Source organism: Solanum stenotomum, unplaced genomic scaffold, assembly GCF_019186545.1.
Source record: "Solanum stenotomum isolate F172 unplaced genomic scaffold, ASM1918654v1 scaffold6896, whole genome shotgun sequence".
Classification (NCBI taxonomy): domain Eukaryota; kingdom Viridiplantae; phylum Streptophyta; class Magnoliopsida; order Solanales; family Solanaceae; genus Solanum; species Solanum stenotomum.
Window position 1 is genome coordinate 17,362 of NW_026036415.1, and position 26,590 is coordinate 43,951.

Genomic DNA, 26,590 nt, shown 5'->3' on the forward strand with positions numbered 1-26,590 from the left:
CATAAATGACTTGGAGTCGCTATAGGAACACTCTAAACGACACACAGAAGGCAAGATATAGAAATGACTAGGAGGGTCATTACAATGTACATAGACCTTAACCTATAACATGTAATAATCAAACGAAAAAGTTTGAATATAAATAAATAAACGCAACTTCTATAGCATGCATATTTCCTTATAAGCAGGACAACTAAACACCAGGTTGTAGACCAAGTCCTTTGCGCGTCTTTCCAACAAATAGATCCCCAGATTTTATCATGCCTGGAACGCGTCCAGCGATTGACAAACAAGGAAATTGAGCCACTGCATCTTTTCTCCCTAGAGAAACTATAGCCAATGCCTTGGTTGCTGGTTTATATACAGCCAATTTGTGATCATCTTCTACTCCCTTTATTAACGTCGTGATGTTCTTGGCTACTACCTTTGTGTGTTCTTGAGCCAAATATCCTTGTTTAAGTTCCTACAATTCACCATCACAAAGTAAGGATGTCTTCCACGTAAAATGCTTCTTATGATGCAAGAACTATTACGATTCATTGGGGCTTTTATTGGTAGAATAATAGTTATCCATTTATATAGTGTACACATATTAACAAGGTCTAGTTACTTGCTTGGACTTTTCTATACGAGGAGGAGCTAGGAAGAGAAGATGCATAAACAGAGGTTCTTGAAAAACGCTTTATTGAATGTACATTTAAGGTCTATAGGGATGACAACGAGCTGTAAGAGACTAAAAAAGGTATGGTTGACTTACCGGAACATCAGTGATGTCCCCAATAGCAAAGATATTGTTGCGACCCTTGATCCTCAAATTTGAATCAACCATTACCCTTCCACGAATGTCCAAACGATCCTTCAAGATAGTTTCTTTTAACCATGCTGTACCAAATAGTGTACCGGTGCAAAGAAAATATCAATCAACAACTATATTTTCTCCACCAGATGTTCTATAAACACCATCTGATTGAGAGTTAACAACGATAGATTGCTCCAATATGACTTCAACGATAGATTGCTCCAATATGACAATCAGCAACTCTTTCCTTTCAAGACTTCTAAGAATTATGGTCTGTAGATTTCTCAATTTGGCTAGTGAAAGACTTCCCTTAATTCTTGCAGCAACATATTTCAAATGTACAAGTTGAGGTATTACACCAGAGAAATCTAGCCTAACTGTTAATACGTCCAACACCTTAAGCAACTTGAACTCTGAAACAATGGAGCAAATACTTTTTGGAAAATCGGGGTAGTAAAAAAATTGCATTGAAATAAAGGTACGAGCTATACTTGTTATACCATTGCTATGCATTGGAGATAAACTTGCTTCTCTTCATGTTTACACAGACCTATCACTCGCCGCTGATTATCTATTACTTCTAATAAGGATACGAGGACATTCCCATTCATGACATGCACAACATTTTCAGATATGAGCATAAGTTATATTATTGGGAGTACTATTGAGAACCGATATGGGGACAAGTTCAAACAACTCAAAGTCCACTAAACCATGTATGGCAACATGGGTAAAGAGTCATACTTTTTAGATGATTCCTAATTGCTTTTAAGCATAACTTAGTGGATCCACAAGGTATAGGATAGTTCTGGCAGCGTAAAAGAGACGTTGTATCATAACATAGCTCATAGTGATGGTTGTCGGTTAGAGAATCTCCCAAATAAGAGTAAAAGAGTTATTATTGTATTTTTAAATACATTGAGTTATTATCTATTGTTTTAAAAAGTTTTCTTTATACTGCATTTTTATTGTTGCTTTTATATTGAACTGAGTTGAGTATTTCTGAGTTTGAGCATCTTTGAGTATCCTTGAGTTGAGATGAGTTGAGATGAGGTGAGTATGTTCTTCCTTTTTATCAGTTCAAGCTTATGTCTGTGCTTTAGAGTTCCTCTTGCATGCTCGTACATTTCATGTACTGACGCCATTTGGCCGGCATCTTTCATGATAAATACAGGTGATCATGGTCATCAATATGCGCTACGGTGATACCACTTGCAGTTCCAGAGTTGATTTGGTGAGCCTCTTTGCTTCGGAGGGTTCCACATCTACTTTGAGTTTTGTTAAGAGGTCGTGGCTCTTGTCCCGACTTCCCTCATAGTTATTAGAGGCTTCGTAGACAGTTGAATGTTTTTTTTTCTAAATATTTTGAGTTATTTACTTTGAGACTTTTTAGAAACCTTTACTTTTGAGTTCATATATTGTTGAGTAAGTCTTCAGCTGAGTATTGAGCCATACCAAGGGTTCGCTTGGGGACCAACAATGGTTCTTGAGTGCCGGCCACATCCAGGGTGTAGGCTCGGGGTGTGACATGTCTTTTCGTCATTACATATAGGGTAAATAGAATCATATCATATATTATTATAAGTGAGGAGATCTTAACTTCAAAGTTGGATTTCAATTTTACTCTTTCACTAAATTTAAATATTATTAAAAAAATAATTAATAAAATATTAAATAATAATTATATGATATTAATCCATTATATTTCTAGATAGAATCAATTCACAGAATTCTAAAATGAAGTTTGGTAGATGAAGTGTTATTATTAAAAAAACTAATTAATAAAATAGTAAATAATAATTATATGGCATTAATCCATTATATTTCTTGATAGAATTAATTTACGGAATTCTAAAATTAAGTTTGGTAGATGAAGTGTTTCGTAACAGTAAAATACAGTAAATTATATCCTTTAAAAACTGAAATATCCTTAAACATTAAACAACAAAATGTCCTTTGAATTACCAGACATCATAATATGACACACATATTTAGATTTTAGTCAGAAACTTTACATATCCCAACTTTAACCAATCCGATTCTCATAAATGTTATGTATATTATCAATTTTTAAATGACTTTTATAATTCCTAACTTATAATTATATATACCAAAAAGTTGTTTACAAAATCACTTTATATTAATGCATACACTTTGTTATTCTGATGTATAATTGTTGATGGATGATTATTGGTGGATGTAATTATGTTTCTCATCACAACCACTTTATGTTAATGCATACACTTAGTTATTCTAATGTATAATTGTTGATGGATGTTTTTGTTCATCACATATGCAACAAAAAAGAGGTAAATCTATTTATGCTTTTGTTGGTTATTGAGGAAGTTCCTCCATTCTTTTAATTTAGAATTGTTACTCTCTTGAATTTTTGTTATTTAAAAGTTTTAGAATTCATTAGCTATTTTATTGTTTTTAGTCTACTCTATTTCATCTTGTTTTCGAATATTTGTGGGATGAACATAATGTACATCTGAAGTTGTATAATTTATTGTGATGCTATAATAATGTAATAGATATTGATAATTTTTTATATATTCTCTTCAAACATTATATGACATCTTCACAACTTATAACTCATGTGAAATCTACGTATCAAAATGATACAATTTCTTAAAACGATTTGATATGATTGTCAGATTGTTAAACTTTAACTTGGTGTTACACTCCTTCTCTTTTGATTACTTAATTTTATGAATAATTATTTATACATATTGTAAGTGTATTTAAATCATTTACAAATATTTATACTAAGTAGCGTGAAATACACGCATATTTTCTATTANTCCTTCTCTTTTGATTACTTAATTTTATGAATAATTATTTATACATATTGTAAGTGTATTTAAATCATTTACAAATATTTATACTAAGTAGCGTGAAATACACGCATATTTTCTATTATGAAATTCATTTTTTTTTTAATAATATAGAAATCTTGTAGTAATTACAAGGGACAAACGTGCAACGCACGTTCCCAAAAACTAGTTATTAATATGAGTAGAGACAAAATGAGAAGAAAAGATTAAGGTAATGACGCGATTACACCAAATCATCCGTTACACAATTGAGTCTTTTTGTCATTACCTAATGATGAATTTAAACGATACGATACAATAGAATTAAGTAACAACCAAAACAAATATTCTATTTAAACTAACAATACAATACAATAGATAACAACCATCCAAACAAGGTGTTAATAAAATGTTCCTTTGATACGTCCTGCCTTTGTAGCTGGAAATGAAGATACCTTTGGAGTAATTTGAAGTTGAAGCTCATAATTTCCCAAGCTCTCTTGCTCTTCTTGAATTCTCTTTGCACTATTCTCCACACCAGAGCTGCAATATTTTATTTGGATGAATTTTAGTGTCATTATATCTCCGATAATCTCAGGAATCTCCTCCAGTTCATCCAACCCACACAGTAATAGTTGCTCAAGCATTGGAAAATTATCACTACCATCTGCTTCCCACCTTTCCAGACCTATGTCAACAATTTGTAGATATTGTAATTTGTGAAACACAACATCTTCATCTACTTTCCAATCTGTTCCATCGAATGCACCAAACCCTTTGAGCACCTCAAGATTAGGTAAATAAGCCAGCAAATTCACAACTTCCCATGGTATACGAGTACCTGATAATATCAATTTCTTGATATTAGTACTTAATGTCATTTTCTTGACTTTACAAGGTAAAATATCTCCAGAGAAAATGTTCACGTCAATAGTCTCCCGCTTTATGAGTAGCGTCTCCAGCTCCTCTAGAAGAATTAGAGAATCAAGAATTGCAGACCACTCAGAATGCTCTGAATCATCTAAAAGCTTTAGCTTTTTTAGATTCGGAGTTCTTCTTATGATTTCCGCTATAAAAGGAGAGTAATATAGATAAAGATTTTGCAAGTTATTGAGAAACAAAGGATTTTCTGCCTCAAGAGGATTAGATATATATAGTGGCCAACTGATATCCAAATGTCTTAGCTCTGACATTCTCCAGATATCTACTGGCTGCTCCAACTTTTTCCTTTCAAGAGTTCGAAGAATTATGGTCTGTAGATTTCTCAATTTGGCTAGTTAAAGACTTCCCTTAATTTTTGCAGCAACATATTTCAAATGTACAAGTTGAGGTATTACACCAGAGAAATCGTACCAAACTGTTAATACGTCCAACACCTTAAGTAACTTGAACTCTGAAACAATGGAACAAATCCTTTCTGGAAAACCAGGGTAATATAAAAATTGCATTGAAATAAAGGTACGAGCTATACTTGCTGTACAATTGCTATGCATTGGAGGATAAACTTGCTTCTCTTCATGGTTACACAGACCTATAACTCGCCGCTGATCATCTATTACTTCTAATAAGGACATGAGGACATTCCCATTCATGACATGCACAACATTTTCAGTACGAGTTTCAGTTCGGCATAGTTGGCGAAGAAGATCATGAATTTTGCAACTTCTCATCCTTCCATTAGCACTTTGTGTACCAGTCAAAATCAGACTTCTATCAATTAACTCTTGTAGATACTCCTCTGCCACCATTTCTAATCTTTTATCCTTTCTTGCCTTTACGAATTGCTCAGCAATCCATAGCCTAATCAACTTGGAAACATTAATCTCTGTGTCTTCTGGAAAACCTCCAACATACAGAAAACATGCCTTCAAATATTGGGGCAAGTAATTGTAGCTCAGACAAAGAATTGATTGGCACCGATCGGACACCGTACCAAAGAATGAGTTCAGATTTTCCTCAACCTTCTTCCAATTATCATGTGTCGGGTCCATTTTTCCAAGAAGTCCAGCAACGACAACCACCGAGAGAGGTAATCCTTGACATTGTTGTACAATATGCTTTCCTATTTCTTCTAGAAGACGAGGGCATTGATCATTTTTGAATAATTTTTTGGTGAATAGATTCCAACTATCATCTAGACTTAGAAAGGACTTACTATGAGGTGGAAAATCAAGGCAGTTCACATAATCAGCAACATACTTGAGCCTAGTGGTTAATATAATTCTGCTTTTATTGTCATCATTTGGGAATATTCTTTGCATTTGGTCCCATGCCTCAGTACTCCAAATATCATCAGTGACAATTAGGAATCTCCTACCCTTCAGACCTCTATACACAATCTCCATTAGTTCATCATCACTCATTTCTTGTTTGCTTCCGGTAATTGAAGAGGCTACTTCAAGAAGCATTTGTCTCTGATTGTATTCTTTGGAGATAGTGACCCATGCATGTTTATCAAATCGAGAACAAATAGATGAATCATCATAAACTTTTCTGGCAAGAGTTGTCTTACCGATACCGCCCATACCAAAAATTGGTATGACAGTTAACTCGTCTGCTTGGGCAGTGACGCGATCAAGTATGATGTTGAAGTCATCCTCCATCCCAAAAATAGTATTTCCCTCAATTGTACTTTTTTCTGGTGAGTAGGTAGTTGTTGCTGATTCTGCAGATTTGCTTCCATGCTTTTTAACATTAATCTGCATCACCTCTTTGTGGAGAAAATAAACTTGTCCTTTCACTTTCAACAATTCTTCATAAAAGGATGTATAAGCCTTTTCCCGCTTGTCCTCACGATCTGCTAGAATGATCCTTCGTAGCCATAAATCAACTTTATATTCCACTTTGTATACTACATTTCTGATCCTCTTTTCTATAACCTTGAAATTGAAACTCGGTAAATTAATTATTATTGAAAAAAATATAAAAAATCAGTAAGATTTAGATAACTATACTAGTGAATTACATACCTTAAGAGTTTCAATATCCTTTGTAGTATCGTCAAGGAGATCTTGCAGAGCAGAAAGATTTTGATAGAGAGATTGAACATGTTGCGTGTAGCTTCGACAAACGAAAGATTGATTAGGTTTGAATAGTTGTTCCAATGTATACAGAAGTGAAGAAAGAGCAGCATAAGCCATTTCTCTTAACAAAAAAATTATTGCAGTTTGCTGGAATAATTTACTTTCTTATTATTAGGCTAAGAGGTTTTGTCCAAATGATTTACTTTTTTTTATTTCCAACTTTTTTTAAATGGGGGACAAAGATTAGTGTACTTACTTTTATCATTTGTTTAATTACAAGAGATAAGGGGTAGTGGACTAACTTTTACTATTTGTATTATATAATTGTGAGATAAGGTGTAGTGCACTAAACTTTTACTATCATTATCTTTAATTAAGCAATTGATGGATTGCTAATGGGTTTGTTGACTAATGATGGCACAATGCAGCCAGTTTACACTACTTCATGGTTAATCAAACCTCATAATACTCTTTTAACTTGGCTTCAGTTGACATCTTTGTTCTTTAATTTTGGGTGTGCACAAGTAGACACTTAAACTTGTATAAAAATTTGAAGAAGAAGACGCATGTGTTCTACATGGCATAATACATGTAGAACTCCACGTAGGACATAAATCTTCATGTAGGACGCCACATAAGACACATGTATCTATTTGTTCAATTTTATACAAGTTAAAAGTGCCTACTTATACCACCCAAAATTAAAGTCGAGTAAAATATGTATGCCAAAACAGTAAAGGCGGCAGTGGAAGTAGAGTAAGCTAGAGCTCCTCTCGTTACAGTCAAGTGACTTTTGCTCATCTACACCTTTTTCTATGGTGAGTTTACAATTTGAATCATACCCATTCAGGAACAAGAAAATATCACCGTGATTTGAGTTAAGTCTCGATGAAAGAATTGACCATAGTTCAAAATTAATCTATTTCGCATAATTTAGGTGTAACTTTTACATTTTAACCATAAAAGATAAAAGAAAAATAAAATGAAAAATAAATAGAGGGAGAGGGGGAAGAAAATGGTAGTGCAAATACACAAAGAGGTGTATATCTAATTCAGAAATAGGTGAAGAAAGATACGAATAATTAACCTATATATCCGTCCATCAAACTGATTAGACTAAAAATAGCCGACGGATATACAATATACGTATAATCCATGTTCAATATGTGTATAATCAATGTACTATCTATATATATTTAATTATGTGAAGATATTTTCAAGCAAAACATATATATATTTCTTACATGATTATAAAACTAACTGAAATAGTTAAAAACAGTACACTGCAATTTACATAGGGCGATCTTTTCCAAACCCCATTAGGGTACGTTTTAAAAGCTTCGAAGCTCTACGAGACACCTCAATCACGCGCCTAACAAGTGGCACCTTCACTGTCTCCCTATTCCGTAAAGATTTCTTATCCCAGCTGCAAAGATTGTTTGAAAACCATTCAAATATAGGAATAAACTATACAACTAAACATTATACTTTATATATAAAATATATTTGGCAAGACGAGTGAGGCTTGCTCAGTTGGTGAAACACCACCACCTCTAACCAATTATATTGGTCTAGGGTTCAAGTCATGTTGTAAGCAATGTGGGCGAACAGCTTAGCAAGCCTAATTCGTTTTGCTTCTCTTGATCATACAACATCTCTAATGCCTGGACTCTTCATCTGGCTTTGACACTCCGGTGTAAGTAATCATATCGATGCTTCAATATTCACTTACTATCTATTTTCATGGAGACATTTAAGCAGAGATTTCAGATCTATAATTTCTACTTCTAAAGTACTCCAGGGCTTCATGTAGTAGAGAGGGTTCCTAGTCCGGGAGAAATTGCCCGAGCAAATTAAGTAATGATGTGATAACCAAAGCACATGAAACACGGGGAGAAACAAAAATCGTAGGACAAGAAACTATGAGAATAATATTACTACTACTGGTATGAACAGAGAAACAAGTACTCTGTACCAAATTACCACCAAGCCTATTCACAGGATAGCAAGTCAACAATCAATTACCTACGCACCTTCTGCCTTATATCTTCAATCCTAATTTTATCTCTCTTCTGAGTATACATTTTGAATCTTACTTTAGTATGTCTGCCCAATACTTTCCCCAGTTACTAGGATAACATAACATAGCAAATCACTTCCAATAGCTTCTTTTAGATTGAATTCAAACAATCTCAAAACAGAATTTGAAGCTAAACAATGAAAATCCATGATAATTTTCAGAAAAAAATGAAGGTTATACGTTACCTGTTCAAAGCAACAGGCGCAGTAGCTCGAGCTAAGTCGGGTTGTTGAAAAAATGTGGACCATTTTGAGTAAACTTCGAAATAACAAAAAATATTACTCTTCTATATAAAGAGCACATGAACATATTAATTAAGAATAGACTAATAATGAAAGATGGAAATGAACATACCATAGGAGTAATTCGAACTTGAAGCTCATAATTTCCTAAGCTTTGTTGCTCTTCTTGAATTTTTGTTGCACTAGTGTCTACACCAGAGCCGCAACAGTTTATTTGGATGAATTTTAGTGTCATTGTTTCTCCAATACTCTNCATTACCTGTTCCAAGCAACAGGTGTAGTAGCTCGAGCTAAGTCGGGCTGTTGAAAAAATGTGGACCCTTTTGAGTAAACTTCGAAATAACAAAAAATATTACTCTTCTATAGAAAGAGCACATGAACATATTAATTAAGAATTGACTAATAATGAAAGATGGAAATGAACATACCATAGGAGTAATTCAAACTTGAAGCTCATAATTTCCTAAGCTTTGTTGCTCTTCTTGAATTTTCGTTGCACTAGTGTCTACACCAGAGCCGCAACAGTTTATTTGGATGAATTTTAGTGTCATTATATCTGCAATACTCTCGGGAATCTCCTCCAGATCACGCAACTGATGCAATATTAGTTGCTCAAGCATATGAAAATTATCACTACCAGCTTCCCACCTCTGCAGATCTCCGGCAACAATTTTTAAATGCTTTAATTTGCGAAACACAACATCTTGATTGAGTCTCCAATTTGTTCTCTTGAATGCATCATTCCCTTTGAGCAACTCAAGATTGGGTAAATTAGCAAGCAAATTCACAACTTTCCATGGTAATCTAGTGTATGATAATTTCAATTTCTTTAGATTAGGAGGGAAAATATCTCCTGAGAAAATCATTGGGTCAAAGGTTGCTATGTGTAGTGTCTCCAAATCATGTAGAAGACTGAGAGAATCAAAAATAGGATGCTCAGATCTATCTGAAATCTTTAGCTTTTTTAGATTGGGACTTCTTGTTATGATTTCCGCAACAAAAGCAGAATAATGAAGAGAAAGTGTGTGCAAGTTATTGAGAAACAAAGGATGTTCTCCAATACTATGATTTTCAGCATCAAGAGGATTAGATATATATAGTGGCAATCCAATATCCACATGTCTTATCTCTGACATTGTCCAAATATCTATGGGGTGCTTCAACTCCGTCTCTTCAAGACTTTGAAGAATTATGGTCTGTAGATTTCTCAATTTGGCTAGTGAAAGAGCTTTCTCAATTCTTGCAGCAACATATCTCAAATGTATAAGATGAGGTATTACACAAGAGAAATTGCATTCAATTGATAATACGTCCAACACCTTAAGCAACTTCAACTCTAAAACAATGGAGAAAATCCTTTTTGGAAAAACTAAACCAAAAGATGGCATTGGAATAAAGGTGCGAGTTATGCGACTGCTATGCTGCATACTATGATATATGGCTTTGGGGACATCCCCATTTATGACATTCAAACCATTTTCAGTTTGACCTTCTCTTATGCACAGTTGTCGAAGAAGGTCGTGAATTTTGCAAGTTTTCATCCTTCCATTAGCCCTTTGTTTACCAACCAAAATTAGACTTCTATCAATTAACTCTTGTAGATACTCCTCTGCCACCACTTCTAACCTTTTATTGCTTCTTACCTTTACGAATTGCTCAGCAATCCATAGCTTAATCAACTTGGAAACATCAATCTCCATATCTTCAGAAAAACCTCCAACATAAAGAAAACAAGCCCTCAAATATTGGGGCAAGTAATTATAGCTCAAAGAAAGAATTGATTGGCATCGTTCGGATACCGTACCAAAGAATGAATTCAGATTTTCCTCAACGATCTTCCAATTGTTATGCGTTGGGTCAAAAAGAATATGTGTGTGAAGAAGAGGATGATAGTGAGACATTTCTTAAGGATATGATGGAAGTTAAGAAAACCTTTCTTGAAAGTCAAGATGGAGGGTGATCGATCGATGTTCGTGGTCAAGTTTATTCTATCCTTGAATCCCTTGTATTTGAGTTGTACACCACAGAGCAACGTATAAAAGTTGCAATGATTCTCTGTAAAGATGACAAAAAGATGGAATTATTTTTACGTATGGGTGAACATGATCGTCAGACAATGATGTGGATGGCTGTCCATGATAAACTTTGAACTACGGTGAATTTGTGATATAAGTGGCTACACTAGTTTAGTAATTTTTGCTTGAAATCACTTCAAAGTGTGACAACAGTGGCATTTTTTGACACTTCCGATTATTAATGTGCGCATGAGCATGTTAAATATTTTTGTGTAACTAAGTTTTATCAAAATATCTCAACTCATGTGTCAATGCTAAGTGCAGATGTAATTATATAGTTGTCATTACAGCTCTTCAAATCGTGTAGCCATTTAATTTTGAGATTCTGAAATGCAATTATATAACTGCTATGACCGTTCTTTAATCTGTCTTGCATTTCTCTGTCTGGTCTCTGTTTTTCATTGTTAATTTCTCTATGAGTTGATGAATGTGTGTGATAGAAGAGGTGAAGAATTTCGCTTCTATTTGTTCACAATTTAATTGGAAATTATGTTCCCATGGAGGAAAATGTGTACATGGCCAAGCTAGTTGAGCCAAAATTGAGGCTGAGCTTAGCAAGATATGTGATCGAATTTTGAGCCTTCTTGAGTCCCATTACCTACTGTGTTTGAACCATGCATCAGCTCAGCAGGCAATAGAAGATGTTGCAGACAAGGGTGCTCAGCTTATTCTTCTCCCTGAGTCCATATTCCAATGATAGTTTGGAATTATTGCAACGGGTGAGGGCTGCTGATTGCAGTTGTATGTAGCAACTTGTTCTCCTGTAAGAGACGGTGGCTAGTTATGTAGCTTGGGGACATTCTACTCTTGTTGGACCGTTTGGAGAAGTGCTTATGACAACAGAACATGAGGAGACTACACTAATAGCAGAGATTGACTATTCAGTAAATATTTTTTTAAATAAAAAGTTCTAAAAAATAAATTTAAAATTGATTTCTTTCCCTTCCGTTAGAGGAGAGTAGTCTATGTGAGCCATTTGTGTAACAGTAGAGGGAAATAGTATAAAAATAAATTTAAAATTTGTTTCAATCCCCTCCACCCCGCTCCGCTCTGTATTCGCCCCGTTCCGCTCTGTATTTACCCCGGCCCGTTATCATCCCTATATATGAGCCACTTTGATAACGAGGGTTATATCGGCTCTAATGACAAAGTTAAGGTGTATATCAACTCTTTTCTAAAAAATAAACAAGACTTTTGAATCTTGTGGTCTTAGACTAAGTATATGTAGAATGGATCAAAATGTCGTTTTATCTTGTTATTTTAAACATGTAAGTGAAAACTAAGAGTTAAAAGAGTTGTTAAAAAAGGAAATAATCATTCTTTTTGAAATGAATTACTAGGAGAGATCAGGTAAAAAAATGAAGATATTCAGACCAAGATGAAGGTGGCCTCTATCACGGACATGATGTGGGAGGCTAAGGTGAGTTGGATTTGGACATGAAGTTTAATTTGTGTGTTACTGCATTAAAACCATATGATAGAATTCTATGTTAGCATTTCATTCCACAGTGATTCAACTTTGTGGAATTAGGACATGAAGTTTGTGTGTTTTGGATTCTACCTGTTTTAAGTAACGAAGTTCTCAATTAACAATTTGTACCTATTAAACGGATTTCTTAAGATATATAAATACAATCAAAAGTAGCTTCAAAATGTTCCAACTAAATAAAGATAAATAAATGCCTGTGAAGGTGCCTAATTAGGAATATTTAGAGGCACCATCAAAAATTGAACTTTGAACAAACACAAGTTTTTAAGACCATTTATCAGAATGTCGAATAAAACACTCAGCCGCTATTAATGCTCGCTCCGACTGAAGTAGCGTTTGCTGGAGTTGCCGGACTTGCTGGTCCTGCTGTTGCTGTTGCCAGACGTGAGAGAGCTGGGAAAATAAAAGAAGAAAGTGTATCATAAGATGTAGAATTTGTATCAAAAAATGTAGAGAGACAACAATGCATATCCCTCTAGTATGCTTACAAATCTCTAGTAAATGTTGTCAACAGTAAAAAATAACTATTTTTTTAGTATCGGATCGAAGTAATATGAATTGGATGGAGTAAAAAAACACTAAGAAGAGTATTTAAATAATGAATGATGGAATTTTAACATACCATAGGAGTAATTTGAACTTGAAGCTCATAATTTCCCAAGCTTTGTTGCTCTTGTTTAATTTTCTCTGCACTTGTCTCTACACCAAAGCTGCAATATTCTATTTGGATCAGTTTTAGTGTCATTATATCTCCAATACTCTCCGGAATCTCCTCCAGTTTATCCAACCAAAACATCATTAGTTTCTCAAGCATTGGAAAATTATCACTACCAGCTTCCCACTTTTGCAGATCTCTACACCTATGCAGTAATAGAAGTTTTAATTTGCGAAACACAACATCTTCATTTAGTCTCCAATCTGTTCCATCGAATGCAGAATAATCGAGCACCTCAAGATTGGGTAAATTAGCCAGTAAATTCATAGCTTCCCATGGTATATAAGTAGATGATAATGTCAACTCCTTGAGATTCGGAAGGAAAATATCCCCTGAGAAAATCATGATCGGGTTAACGGTTTGTTGTGCTTCTAGGTGTAGTTTCTCCAGTTTCTCAAGAAGGCTGAGAGAATCAAGAATAGCAAGCCCATCAGAATGCTTAGCTTCATGTAAAATCCTTAGTTCTTTTAGATTGGGAGTTCGTCTTATGATTTCCACAGCAAAAGGAGATAAGTGAAGAGTTAGTGTTTGCAAGTTATTGAGAAACAGAGGATGTTCTCCACTACTATTATTTTCTGCCTCAACAGGATTGGATATATAGAGTGGTGATCTAATATCCACATGTCTAATCTCCGTTGTCGTCCAGATATCTACGGGGTGCTTCAACTTTGTCCCTAGAAAACTTTCAAAAATTATGGTCTGTAGATTTCTCAGTTTGGCTAGTGAAAGAGTTTCCTCAATTTTTGCAGCAACATATCTCAAATGTACAAGTTGAGGTATTACACAAGAGAAATCGTATTCAATTGAAAATACATCCAACACCTTAAGCAACTTCAACTGTGAAACAATGGATAAATTCCTTTTTGGAAAATATGATGGCGTTGAAATAAAGGTGCGGGTTATACTTGTAATACCACTGCTATGCCTTGTACGATAAAATTGCTTCTCTTGAAGATCAAATTGAACGATCAGTCGCCGTTGATCATCTATGGCTTCTAAGGAGATGGGAACATTTGCATTCATGACATGCACAACATTTTGAGTATGAGCTTCTCTTAGGCATAGTTGGCGAAGAAGATCATGAATTTTGCAAGTTTTCATCATTCCATTATCCCCATGTGTACCGGCCAACATTAAACTTCTATCAATTAACTCTTGTAGATACTCCTCTGCCACCACTTCTAACCTTTTATTGCTTCTTCCCCTTACAAATTCCTCAGCAATCCATAGCCTAATTAACTTGGAAACATTAATCTCTATGTCTTCTGGAAAACCTCCAACATAGAGAAAACAAGCCTTCAAATATTGGGGCAAGTAATTGTAGCTCAAAGTAAGAATTGATTGGCACCGTTCGGATACTGTACCGAAGAATGACTTCAGATTTTCCTCAACTTTCTGCCAATTATCATACGTTGGGTCCATTTTTCCAACAAGTCCCGCAACGACAATAACCGAGAGAGGTAACCCTTGACATTGTTGTACAATATGCTTCCCTATTTCTACAAGTAGAGGAGGACACACTTCTTTTTTGAACAATTTTCCAGTAAATAGATTCCAACTATCATCTAGAGTGAGAAAAGACTTACAATGAGGGGGGAAATCAGGACAACTAACATAATCAGCAACATACTTGAGCCTTGTGGTTAATAGAATTCTGCTTTTATTGTCATCATTAGGAAATATTCTTTGAATTTGGTCCCATGCCTTAGTACTCCAAATATCATCTATGACAATTAGAAATCTCCAACCCTTCAGACCTCTGTGCACAATCTCCATTAGTTGATCATCGCTCATTTCTTGATTGCTTCCAGTAATTGAAGAAACAACTTCAAGAAGCATTTGTCTCTCATTGTATTCTTCGGAGATAGTGACCCATGCATGTTTATCAAATCGAGAACAAATAGAAGAATCATCATAAACTTTTCTGGCAAGAGTTGTCTTACCTATACCTCCCATACCAAAAATTGGTATGACAGTTAACTCGTCTGTTTGGGCAGTGAGGCGATCAAGTATGGTGTTGAAGTCATCCTCCATCCCAACAATAGTATTTTCCTCAATTTTACTTTTTTCTGGTGAGGAGGGAGCTGCTGCTAGTTCTGCGGATCTGCTTCCATGCTTGTTAAACTCAATCTGCATCACCTCTTGCCTGAGAGAATCAACATCTTTTTCCACTTTTACCAATTCTTCGTCGAAGAATTTACAAGCCCCTTGTCTACTCTCTGTGCAATCAGCTAGAATGATGCTTCTTAGGCTTGAATCAACTTTATCTTCTGCTTTGTATATTACATCTCTGATCCTCTTTTCTATAAACTTAAGAGTTTCAATATCATTTGTGGTAGTATTGTCAAGGAAAAGTTGCAAAGCAGAAAGATTTTGATAGAGAGATTGAAGATGTTGTTGTGTAGAGCATCGACAAAGGAAAGATTGATTAGGTTTGAAGAGTTGTTCTAAAGTATACATAAGTGAAGAAAGAGCAGCATAAGCCATTTCTCTTTGTTTGCTAAAAGATGAGAGCCTTGCAGATATAATGTCTCTGCTTTGTTATTATTAGGCTAAGTGTTTTGTGCATATAATTTACATGAATTTGGACAATTTTCTATTTAACATCTACATCACAGCCACACAACTTGTAGTTCATGGATGCAAAACTGTGGATTGACTAAGTTAAAGTGGGAAAAAAGAAATGAAAGATAATTAAAGACATAATATGTCAAGTTGTATTAATATAATAAACTTCTAATGAAAAATAAAAATATAATAATATGTCAAGTTGTATTAATATAATAAACTTCTAATGAAAAATAAAGAAACTCTTGTAGTTTTCCTAAAGAATTTTCAAACATTAGTCGTTCAGATTTCTGATTCATAAACATTGGATTCCAACTTGTCAGAGACATTGAACCCTGTTGTAAAATAGAATAATTTACGTTGAATAATGAAGACATCATGTCTCAAGTTGGACGAATATAATAAACTTTCGATACAAATTTTCTATTGAAATTTATATAATCATAAAAGGTCAAAATGTTTGAGTTACTTGAGTTAATATCACTGTCTGGAATTTTGTACGATAAAAAACACACAAATTGAAGATCAACCTGCCCCACAGTCTTTACTTACAACGAGAAACCAACTCTTATCCAAAGGGTAGAGATAGGCCTAAATTCCATTAGAAACACATTTTTTCCCAACCAAACTAAAGCTAAATAAAAGCATAAATAGATGATCGAAAAAAAAGGATAAAGGACAAGCGAGAGTGGTTTGGATGGTAAATACTCTCCACTTTAACTCTAAGATTAAGTTATAGGTTCGAGTCAACAAGTGAATAAAAAAGATGGAAGCTCACAGGAGAGATAAAAGAAACCAAAAGGAGACAATGTGTGGGTTAAAGACACAAGATTAATGAATATTATTAGAATATAAGTTGTGAAAATGAAGATGTGCAATTATGGAGTTGATTTAATCTCTCTGCTTTGTTATTATTAGGCTAAGAGGTTTTGTCCAAAAGGTTTACTTTTTTTTATGTCCATACCTTTTTCTAAATGGGGACCAAAGACTAGTGTACTTACCTTTATCTTTTTTCAATTTGTATCAGTAATAACAAGGGTAAATCACATAAGTACGCTATATTAAGAAAGTATTTACCCTACCCTTGCATGTTTATCAAATCAAGAATGAATAGATGAATCATCATAAACTTTTCTGATAAGAGATGTCTTACCTATACTGCCCATACCAAAAATTGGTATGACAGGTAACTCATATGTTTAGGAAATGAGGCGCTCAATTATGGTGTTTAAGTCATCCTCCATCCCAACAATAGTATATTCCTCAATTGTACTTTTTTCTGTCGGGCATGCATGCTCTAGTGAGTGTGACAGAATCGGGCATGCCAAGAGTGATGAATGAAATGAATCTCACATCGATCATGGACTTCCTTAGATGAATTTGAACAATTCTTACTTTAGGCTAAGCCCAAGGTCCATGTAACAATTACTACTAGTGGTCCATGGACAAAGACACTGTAGTTTTCTTGAAGACTTTTCAAACACTGATCATTCAATGGGTCCCAAATGTGTCTGATTTCTGATTCATATACATTGGATTCCAAGTTGTTAAGAGACATTGAACCCTCTTATAAAATTGAATAATTTACTGTGAATAGTAATGTGGTCCATTTAACGACTCAATACATGAATGTCACAAATTAATTGGCACAAAATATATATTTTTTTCTGCATAAGTTGATCTGCAGTATGAGTTTAGGATCTTTTATTTGCTTTGCATGAAGCCTAAAGGTAGTCAGAGTCCGTCAGTTTTTATTAGACATGTATGATAATGTTCAACTGCACAAAATTGTGAGAAGAACTAGTAAGAATCGTGTCTGCCATCCAATTCTTGACATTTGATGAGATTACTCAATCACTCTGTAAATGGAGGATCGATAAGTGACTTTACTTCATCAAATTCAAATCAAAGAGTATTTGTATGTATAACTATTTATCATCATCATATATATCATCGTATCATCATATATCATATCATATATTATTATAAGTGGGAAACTCCAACTTGCAAAGTTGAATTACTATTTTACCCCTACACTAAATAAAGTATTTAATTAATTATATTATTAAATAATATTATATATATATTATACTAAATACTAAAAGTTGAAAGGTGTTAAGCTGAAAGTTGAATCAACTTTTAAATGCAATTAAATGAGAAAAACATTACAAAAGAAGAAAATGAAAGATTGTTATAAATTCATTGAATATTGAATTGTCCATTTGATTTCTTCAAGAATTAATTAAATTTATGTATGTATAATTCCAAGGTGATATGAACCTTGGTGGATAATATGTATAATTTCAAGGTGACCTTTGGCTATGATATCTCAACACTATAAATAGAGATATTATTCACCATTTGAATGACACACTTGAATAGTAAAAAAGTCTTTTTCTTCATCTCCATATATATCTTGTCTTCTTCTCTTCATTTTATATCATTATGTGCTTGTATTTTATAAAAAAGATCATGATTTCAAGACTCTTTATTCCTAAAAATTAAAATTTAAAACTATTGTCTTTTCATTTTCTCATATTGAATGAAGGGAAAAATTGGTCTCGCAAATTATAAATTAAGACATTGGACAATATTAGATAAATCATAGAAAATTGTAGTGTTCAATTGTTGATTTCAAAGAAGGGCTCTTCTTTATTTGATTCCCTCTTCATCTATGTTTTATCATATGTAATTATATTTATGTATGTCATTTGTTTCCTCTTTCAATTTTAGTGGCATTATAATCGCATGCATGGTAAGAATTATATGTGATAAGTTGGATAATTCATTATATGTTTGGTAAGAATCTCTTATTTCTTGGCACCAAATCTCTTATGTTGCACAATATCAATTTCTGAACTTTTAAAAATGTTGATTATGCGAAAGATATAATCAGTATATTATTATTTGGGATAAACGTGCAATGCACGTTCCCAAATACTAGTCATATTTAAAAAGAGTGAAAAACATTTAAATACTGAACTTTGTTTAAGAAACAAACTCTCCCCTTAACTTTGAATAATAGATCGAAGACTAATAGATCGAAGACGAACGACAAAAAAATTCAACTAGTTAGAATTAACTCTTTACCAGAAAAGAAGCAGAGGAACACACAAGTATTATCCCAAGTTTAGTAATACTGGCTAAAATTTAAATAATAAAAATTGTCTATGGATGACCAAATGGATCAACTGTATAGTTATCTTTACATATTTTCAAGCAAACATATATATATTTCTTAGTACAATATGGTAAAAACTAATTGAAACACTTAAAAACAGTGCACTGCAATTTACATGGAGGGATCTTTTCCAAACCCCATTAGAGCATGTGTTAAAAGCATCGAAGCTCTACGAGATACCTCAATCATACGCCCAACAAGAGGTGCCTTTACTGTCTCCCTATTCCGTAAAGGTTTCTTATCCCAGCTACAAAAATTATTTGAAAACCATTTAAAAACAGGAATAAACTATACAACCAAACAGTATATCATGCATGTATATAGAGAATATATTTGGCAAACTACCTTTAGCCAATTGGTCGAGGGTTCAAGTCACATTGTAGCAATGAAAAACTTAGCAAGCCTCAGTCATATGTCCACAAAAAAGAAAACATCCTTTGGCAAAATTATGTCGTTTGACTAGTAAAAAGAGCTTACATAAACTATACAACCAAACATTATATTATATATAGTATATTTGGCAAGACGAGTGAGGCTTTGCCCAATTTGTGAGACTCTTCTGCCTTTAGCTAGTTAGTCGAGGGTTCAAGCCTAACTTGTTTTGCCAAAAATGGAACATCTTTTGGCAAAATAATGACATATGAAAAGAACACAGAGATGGCTAAAAGTGGCAATAACCAATAACCAACCCTGCATATTTAGAGCCATAGACAAAGTAAAATGAATTTGTGCGACTTTAGGATTAAGTTTATCAAACATGTGAAGTTGCACAGAATTTGAACATACTTAAAGAAGTACACTATGGTGAAACTCAGTACTGTTACTGCAGATGGCCTCTTACATTTACACAAACTGATGGATCTCATGGCAAGAAACCAAGAGAATGTTCAAGAGTTCCCTTGTTGAACTACAAATTGAACAGTTTCAAGTCACAATTATAGAAATGATGGAGAACACAACTTAGCAAGCCTTACTAGTTTTTGCCAAAACCGGAACATCTTTTGGCAAAATCATGACATTTGACAAGACACTGAGATAGCTAAAAGTGGCATTAACCAACCCTGTATATCTAGAGCCCTAGACCAAGTGAAATAAATTTGTGTGACTTTAGGATTAAGTTTATCGAACATGTGAAGTTGCACAGAATTTGAACATACTTAAAGTACATTTTGGCGAAACAAAATGTTACTTGCCTCTTACATTTACACAAACTGAAAAATAGTTAGGATGTCATGGCAAGATACCAAGAGAAATGCTTAACATTTTCCTTGTTGAACTACAAATTCAACAAGTATTTTTGATGTGAAATATATACGTACCAGTCTTCATGACGAACAACCTTTCCACCTTCCGTGTACAACTTGATTAGTGATATCATATGGATGTCTTTCCCCAAGAACTTGTAATATTGTTTGTTGTCGATTAAAATCTGAAGCCATCAACCATAATGTCAGTCCTAAAGCAGAGAATAAACAAATCGAAAAGAAGATGCAATAGGATGGAGGGATCTTAAACCTCTTTATTTCCAGGAGAAATTTCTTTCTCTGTGACGTTGTACTCCACGATTCTCGACTCACTGAAGACCTGAAATGTACAAAAAGCAACAGTTTGAAATTATTCATACACAACAATCCCAAGCCTAAAGAAAGACATAATATAGTAATAAATTAATTAACTTTAAGAAGAAAGGATTGGCTAAGAACTATTGACGTAAACCATAGTAGTTACAGTCACTCAACAAACAACGGAGATTATGCTGGGAACCTTAGATATTTTCGTGATGTATATTTCGAGAAATGAGTTTCAAGAACAAAATTATGATATCCATATGTTAGAAGCAAAACTGCATCGCACAATGCGATTTCCCAAAAGTTCATGCCTATGTCTTATTCTTTTTCTTTCCACAATAAAGTGTATCAATCAAGCATAGTAGGAGACTAGTATGAAATAGGACACTTAGCAAGAAGGAAAATTATTTAGACCTTCCCGAGCGAATAAAATGATGATTTTATCTGCTTTACCCTGCAATCAACAGTAAAATTCATAGTCAGTCTTACTAATATAATAGAGGATTACAAAAGTGGCTTATTATGAATGAAGTATAATTGAAAGGAACACGTGTGAAAGGTAGAAAACAGAAAGCAAGCACTGATCTGAATTTTTACTTAGAACCTCTCAATTCAATCAACCAACAACATACTCAGTGTAATCCCACAACTGGTGTCTGGGGTCTCGGGAGAGTAGTGTGTACATAGACCTTACCCCTACCTTGGGAGGTAAAGAGGTTGTTTTTGATGGACGCTCGGCTCAAGTGAAGCATTATAAAGAAGTTCGGAAAAAAAGAAAACAGTGGGAGTGAAAAAACCAAGACAAAATACTAAAAAAAGCATGACAGAGTCATTTACAACTGAAATTGGTTTCTTTTTTCTCCTCATTTCTAATATAACAAGAATGATATAGAAAGCCAATTCAGGCCTCATTTCTCTTATTAAGGAACTGAATCCCACCTATTGAAAGGATAAGCCTACGTTGGTGATGATTTATCTTGTAAACTTCAGTGAAGCATAAAAGGGTCGGACTCGAGTTACTTCTGTTTCAGAAATACAGAAGTGCTTGATTTTCAAATTTCACAATCACTAGGTGTGGAGACTAAATTGTTTTCCGTTATCTTCTTTATCATATAAAATGATTGCACTGCGAAATTCTGCAGCCGAAGCACACAAAAAATGTTTAATTCTTGCTCTTATTCAGCATGATCAATTGAAGGCACTTGTCTAAAGTGCAGCATTTTTTCACTACAACTAAACAAGGCTACCATTAGATAGACAAGTTAAGCATACCCCTCAGCACGCATAAGGGGATCTTCAAACGTTGCATTTGGAGCATAAATCTCAAAATCTTGTGCCTTGGCTCGCGATGCATATCTGAAATTTATTTGCGGAAAGCTTGTGAGCATAATTACTGTAAATAATGACCCATTAACTAATAAGCTACTGATTAACAGATATCACTAAGACAACAACTGTGTCTCTGTTCCAAACAAGTTGGATATCGACTATATGAATTCTCATTATCTATATTACTCTATTTAATCCTGTCTCGGTCCGATATTATAAAATTGTAGTTTCTCAGTGCTACAAGTACTCAACATTCTGGCATATGAGTCTAGCAAACATTGAACCTAAAGTAAACTTGCAAGAAACTGAGGGGACTAAGTTGAATTCTTCTTAACCTAAAGTTGCTAACATGATTAAAATTGCTTTTTTTTTGTACTTTTTGGTGCGGAGGAAACCATTGTCCAGAAAATATTTCAGATTTTCTCAGGTTTATTTGGTCAAAATTTTTGAAAAATATTTTCTTGTATTCGATATGGAAGGAGAGGCAGAGCTAGAATTAAGAGTTCGGAAATTCTAAATTTAAGGACAGAAGATTAATGGTAGAGTTTGAACCCACAACACTAGTGTGAAAGGCATTTCCACAGCCCCTTCCCTACATTTTAATTTTCTAATACAAATAGAATGTCTACTAAAAAGCTAGTGGGTTCATCGAACCCACGAACTCCCACCTAACTCCGGCTCTGTATGCAAGTAATTTTTATTGTGCGTGTAAAAATTCCGACTCCGTCACCTAACTGATTGCTACAACATACATGATGATGAAGAATCAAAAACCTAGTAATAGGAGAAAGTAAAAAGAAGAAAATTGGGAGTAAAACTCACAAATTGAGAAGATGTGGAGGTATATAATGAGAAGCAGTATAATCATCACCATCTTCCTTCAAGTACTCTTTTTCTTCATCCTTCGTTCCTGCTGCACAATTCCCAAAAATAATTGAGAAATACACCACAAATTAACAAAATTAAAACTTTTTTTAACAAGAAATACCTTTGGAGTGTATATTTTCCATAGGTGGTTGGATCACAAAAAAATACGACAAGAAGAAGGGTATTATAGAAGAATGGAGAAAAAAAAGAGGATAATAAATAAACAGCCTCGTAATTTTATGAGTTTAAGTCATATTTAATTGGAATTATTAAATTAAAATATCTAAATATATTATCTCAAGATTGAATTATTTATTTAGCGTCCAAGTTTTATTTTAAATGTATATATATGTATTACTATGTTTTTTTAAAAATAATTAAAAGGAGGAGAAATTAAGGGTTGTTTGAAAGTTGACATGAGGATGAGAGGCTTGTTGGTGCTTTACGTGGAGCTACTCTGTCCATTCATGAATTTGCTTCTTTTGTTTTCCTTTGTTATGATTTCAAATTTTTACTTAGGCATGATACATAGGAAAAATTACTTAGAATAAGTGTTTTTAAAAAATAATTATTGATGTTAGTGAAATTTTTTATTTATTATCATTTATAGCCATATATAATAATATTATGATAAATCTGTAATATATATGAAAAGTTCATTATGTATGCCATTAATCTACTTTCTCTGTCCCAATTTATGTGGTACTTTTCGATTTTCGAGAGTCAAACAGTTTAAATTTAACTAGAAATTTGCGTGTGGATTCTTCAATTTTTTTGAAGTGAAATTTATACATTTGTAACTCCGTAAAAAGTACTATAAGTCACAATAATTGACAATTCAAAATAATTAAAAGATATATGAAAAATTTAGTGTAAAAAAAATTAACTTATTTGAATCTCCAAATCTGTAAAGTGTGGAAATGAAACAGGAAAAAAGTGCAGGAAAGGTGAAGGACACAATGGAGGAACAAATTCATGAGCTGCCTTTTCAAGAAGCTCCATATTTAGTTGATGAGTCAGATGAAGAAATACAACACAGGAGGGAAACAGAAGAAGATGAAAGCATGGAGTACAATATTCAGCAAATTAGCAAAGCAGGTGATTTATCACCAAGGCATACCAATAGTTTAAAAGCAAAAAGAGGAAGGCCCACAATTTCTCTTCAAGTCAAAACAAGGAGCAATAAAGATAAATTTTCTCATAGTAATCAATGATTGAGAAAGTCATCTTTTGGAACATTAGATCCGTTAATACTCACAACTCTTTTGGGAGATTAATTGATCTAAATAGAAGACATCAATATTCATTTGTAGCTTTAATGGAACCATTTCAAGATCCGTTAGAGCTAGATCAATATAAAAGGAAGTTAGGTTTCAACAATGCCTATGCCAACAGCTCGGGCAAAATTTGGATTTTTTGGAGGGAAGAATGGGAGGGCTCTGTAATATTGGATTCTTTACAACAACTTTCAATGAAGTTTTGTAAGAATAATAAATCTTTCATTATTTCAACTGTGTATGCTAGATGTAATGCTATGGATAGATTGGAATTATGGGAGGAAATTGTACATATTTCTGAAAATTGTCAAGTTCCCTGGATGGTTGGGGGAGATTTTAATGTTATCTTGAATGAGGAGGAGAAGATGGGAGGTCTGGAGTTCACTCAACATGAGGCAACTGATTTTGCTCAATGCATCAGCAATAGTGCTTTATCAGAAGTGAAATTTTCGGGAAGTAAGTCCACTTAGTGGAATGGGAGAATAGAGGAAAATTTCATTTTTAAAAGGTTGGATAGAATTTTAGTGAACTCGATATTTCTTGAGGCTTTCCCGTCTACTGAGGTCCAACACTTAATCAGACAAGGGTCAGATCATACCCCTCTCCATGTGATTTGCAATACTGAAAAGGAACATGCTATCAAGCCTTTTTGATTTTTGAATTTCTGGACAAAGCATCCTCAGTTTAACGAAATCATACAACATAACTGGATGATTGATTTTGTAGGTTGCCCGTTCTTGGAGTTTCATGCTAAATTGAAGAGGGTGAAGAGAGCATTAATTAAATGGAGCAGAGAAGTCTTTGGGAATATTTTTCAAGAAATTGCTACTATTGAGGATGTTATCAAGGTAAAGGAAGCACAATTAGAGATTTTGCCTTCAACAGATAATAGGGCAGAACTGTGTAGACTGGAGGCCGAGCTAAAAAAATACCTCAAGATTGAGGAAGAATTTTGGAAGCAAAAGGCAGGTATGAAGTGGTTCGTTGAAGGAGACATGAACACAAAATTCTTTCACTCTTATGTGAAAGGGAGGAGGAAAAAGTTGCACTTATCAGAAATTAGTAACAAGCAAGGGGAAATGGTACACTCAAATCAGCAGATAGGAGAAGCAGCAGTAGCTTTCTTTTCAAATCAATTCAAGGAAGAAGGGAATGCCCCAAATTTTTCAATGTTGAAACATATTCCTAAATTGATCACAGATGAGGATAATGAAGAGATGATAAAGCTTCCGAGTCTTGATGAGGTCAAAAGGGTGGTCTTTGAGCTAAATGGTGATAGTGCATGTGGACCAGATGGTTTTTCAGGCCTATTTTTTCAAAAGTGTTGGGATATTATAGGGGAAGATATAACCAGAGTAGTGAGAGCTTTCTTCTGTGGGCAGGAGTTACCCAATTTCATTACTCACACCACTCTGGTGCTCTTACCTAAAAAAGAAGAGGTTAAAAACTTTTCAGACCTGAGGCCAATAAGCTTGAGTTCTTTCATTAATAAGGTCATATCAAGAATGGTACATGATAGAATGGTGGAGGTGTTGCCAAGGATAATTTCACCAAATCAGTCAGGTTTTGTGAAAGGAAGGAGTATTGCAGAAAATGTGTTATTGGCTCAGGAAATCATTACGGATATCCATATGAGGAATCATAATATTAACGTGGTGGTGAAGTTAGATATGACTAAGGCCCATGATAGAGTGTCCTGGATTTTTTAAACCAAGGTATTAAGAGAATTTGGTTTCTAATTATTGACATGGTATGGAGACTGATATCTAGTAATTGGTATTCAGTCCTCATTAATGGACAATCTAATGGTTTTTTTCAGTCTTCTAGGGGTCTCAAACAAAGAGACCCACTGTCCCCAACATTATTTATTATTGCGGCTGAAGTTCTAGCCAGAGGTTTAAATAGTTTGCACAAGGAAGAAGGTTATAAGGGGTATGGTATGCCAAAGTGGAGTCCAGAGATAAATCATTTATCCTATGCAGATGACACTATCTTATTTTGTTCGGGAGATAGACCTTCAGTGATAAAGATGATGACAGTACTGAGAGATTATGAAAATATTTCGGGCCAAAGAATTAATAAGTCAAAGAGTTCCTTTTATCTTCATGATAAGACTCCTCTGATAGTAGCAATCAGATTAAGACGAATTACTGGTATAAAACAAGGAAATTTTCCTTTCATGTACCTCGGGTGTCCACTCTTTTATGGCAGAAAGATTAAAAGTCATTTTGAAGATTTGATTAGAAAGGTGGCTAGAAGAATTTTCTCATGGCAGAATAGATTTTTATCATTCGGGGGGAAGTACATTCTGATTAATCATGTTCTTCAATCGTTACCAATTTATCTTTTATCGGCGATGAATCCCCCCAAAACAATTATTGCACAATTGCATCAGATATTTGCAAATTTTTTTTGGGGAAGCACAGGAAGTCTCAAAGGGAAGCATTGGATAGCATGGGAGGATATGTGTTTTCCTAAGGATGAAGGAGGATTGGGTTTTCGATCATTGCATGATGTTAACCTTGCTTTGTTTGCCAAACTGTGGTGGAAGTTTAGGACAT

General features: G+C 34.1%; 3 protein-coding genes and 1 long non-coding RNA gene across 4 annotated transcripts; all 4 read right to left on the reverse strand.

Annotated features, from left to right (window-relative positions):
* Positions 1–86: 86 nt before the first annotated feature.
* Positions 87–996, reverse strand: LOC125852970 (uncharacterized). The gene is made up of 2 exons (XM_049532662.1): positions 758–996; positions 87–463 (listed from the first exon to the last, which is right to left on the reverse strand). Exons 1-2 carry the CDS (start codon positions 827–829, stop codon positions 194–196), a joined length of 342 nt encoding a protein of 113 aa, XP_049388619.1. The 5' UTR covers positions 830–996; the 3' UTR covers positions 87–193.
* Positions 997–4,892: 3,896 nt separating this feature from the next.
* LOC125852967 (putative late blight resistance protein homolog R1B-12) lies at positions 4,893–15,726 on the reverse strand. Its single transcript, XM_049532659.1, has 2 exons — positions 14,514–15,726; positions 4,893–5,458 (listed from the first exon to the last, which is right to left on the reverse strand). Exons 1-2 carry the CDS (start codon positions 15,724–15,726, stop codon positions 4,893–4,895), a joined length of 1,779 nt encoding a protein of 592 aa, XP_049388616.1.
* Positions 7,938–9,630, reverse strand: LOC125852971 (uncharacterized). Its single transcript, XR_007445093.1, has 3 exons — positions 9,389–9,630; positions 9,220–9,260; positions 7,938–8,064 (listed from the first exon to the last, which is right to left on the reverse strand). It is a non-coding gene; the product is annotated as an uncharacterized LOC125852971 (long non-coding RNA).
* A 3,304-nt stretch (positions 15,727–19,030) lies between the features above and the next one.
* On the reverse strand, positions 19,031–22,895 carry LOC125852968 (uncharacterized). Its single transcript, XM_049532660.1, has 7 exons — positions 22,874–22,895; positions 22,708–22,798; positions 21,829–21,912; positions 20,971–21,010; positions 20,504–20,572; positions 20,308–20,417; positions 19,031–19,235 (listed from the first exon to the last, which is right to left on the reverse strand). Exons 1-7 carry the CDS (start codon positions 22,893–22,895, stop codon positions 19,100–19,102), a joined length of 552 nt encoding a protein of 183 aa, XP_049388617.1. The 3' UTR covers positions 19,031–19,099.
* Between the last annotated feature and the right edge of the window lie 3,695 nt (positions 22,896–26,590).

Coding starts and splice junctions, on each gene's coding strand:
- LOC125852970 (XM_049532662.1), bottom strand. CDS start 829: ATGGTTGATTCAAATTTGAGGATCAAGGGTCGCAACAATATCTTTGCT. Junction 464..757: donor GGGACATCACTGATGTTCCG/GTAAGTCAACCA, acceptor GGTGAATTGTAG/GAACTTAAACAAGGATATTT.
- LOC125852968 (XM_049532660.1), bottom strand. CDS start 22,895: ATGGAAAATATACACTCCAAAG. Junction 20,573..20,970: donor CATTTTATTCGCTCGGGAAG/GTCTAAATAATT, acceptor TGTACATTTCAG/GTCTTCAGTGAGTCGAGAAT. Junction 19,236..20,307: donor GTTGTTCGTCATGAAGACTG/GTACGTATATAT, acceptor TAATTTTTGTAG/CTGGGATAAGAAACCTTTAC.
- LOC125852967 (XM_049532659.1), bottom strand. CDS start 15,726: ATGGCTTATGCTGCTCTTTCTTCACTTATGTATACTTTAGAACAACTC. Junction 5,459..14,513: donor TTGTTTTCTCTATGTTGGAG/GTTTTCCAGAAG, acceptor TGTATGTTGGAG/GTTTTCCAGAAGACACAGAG.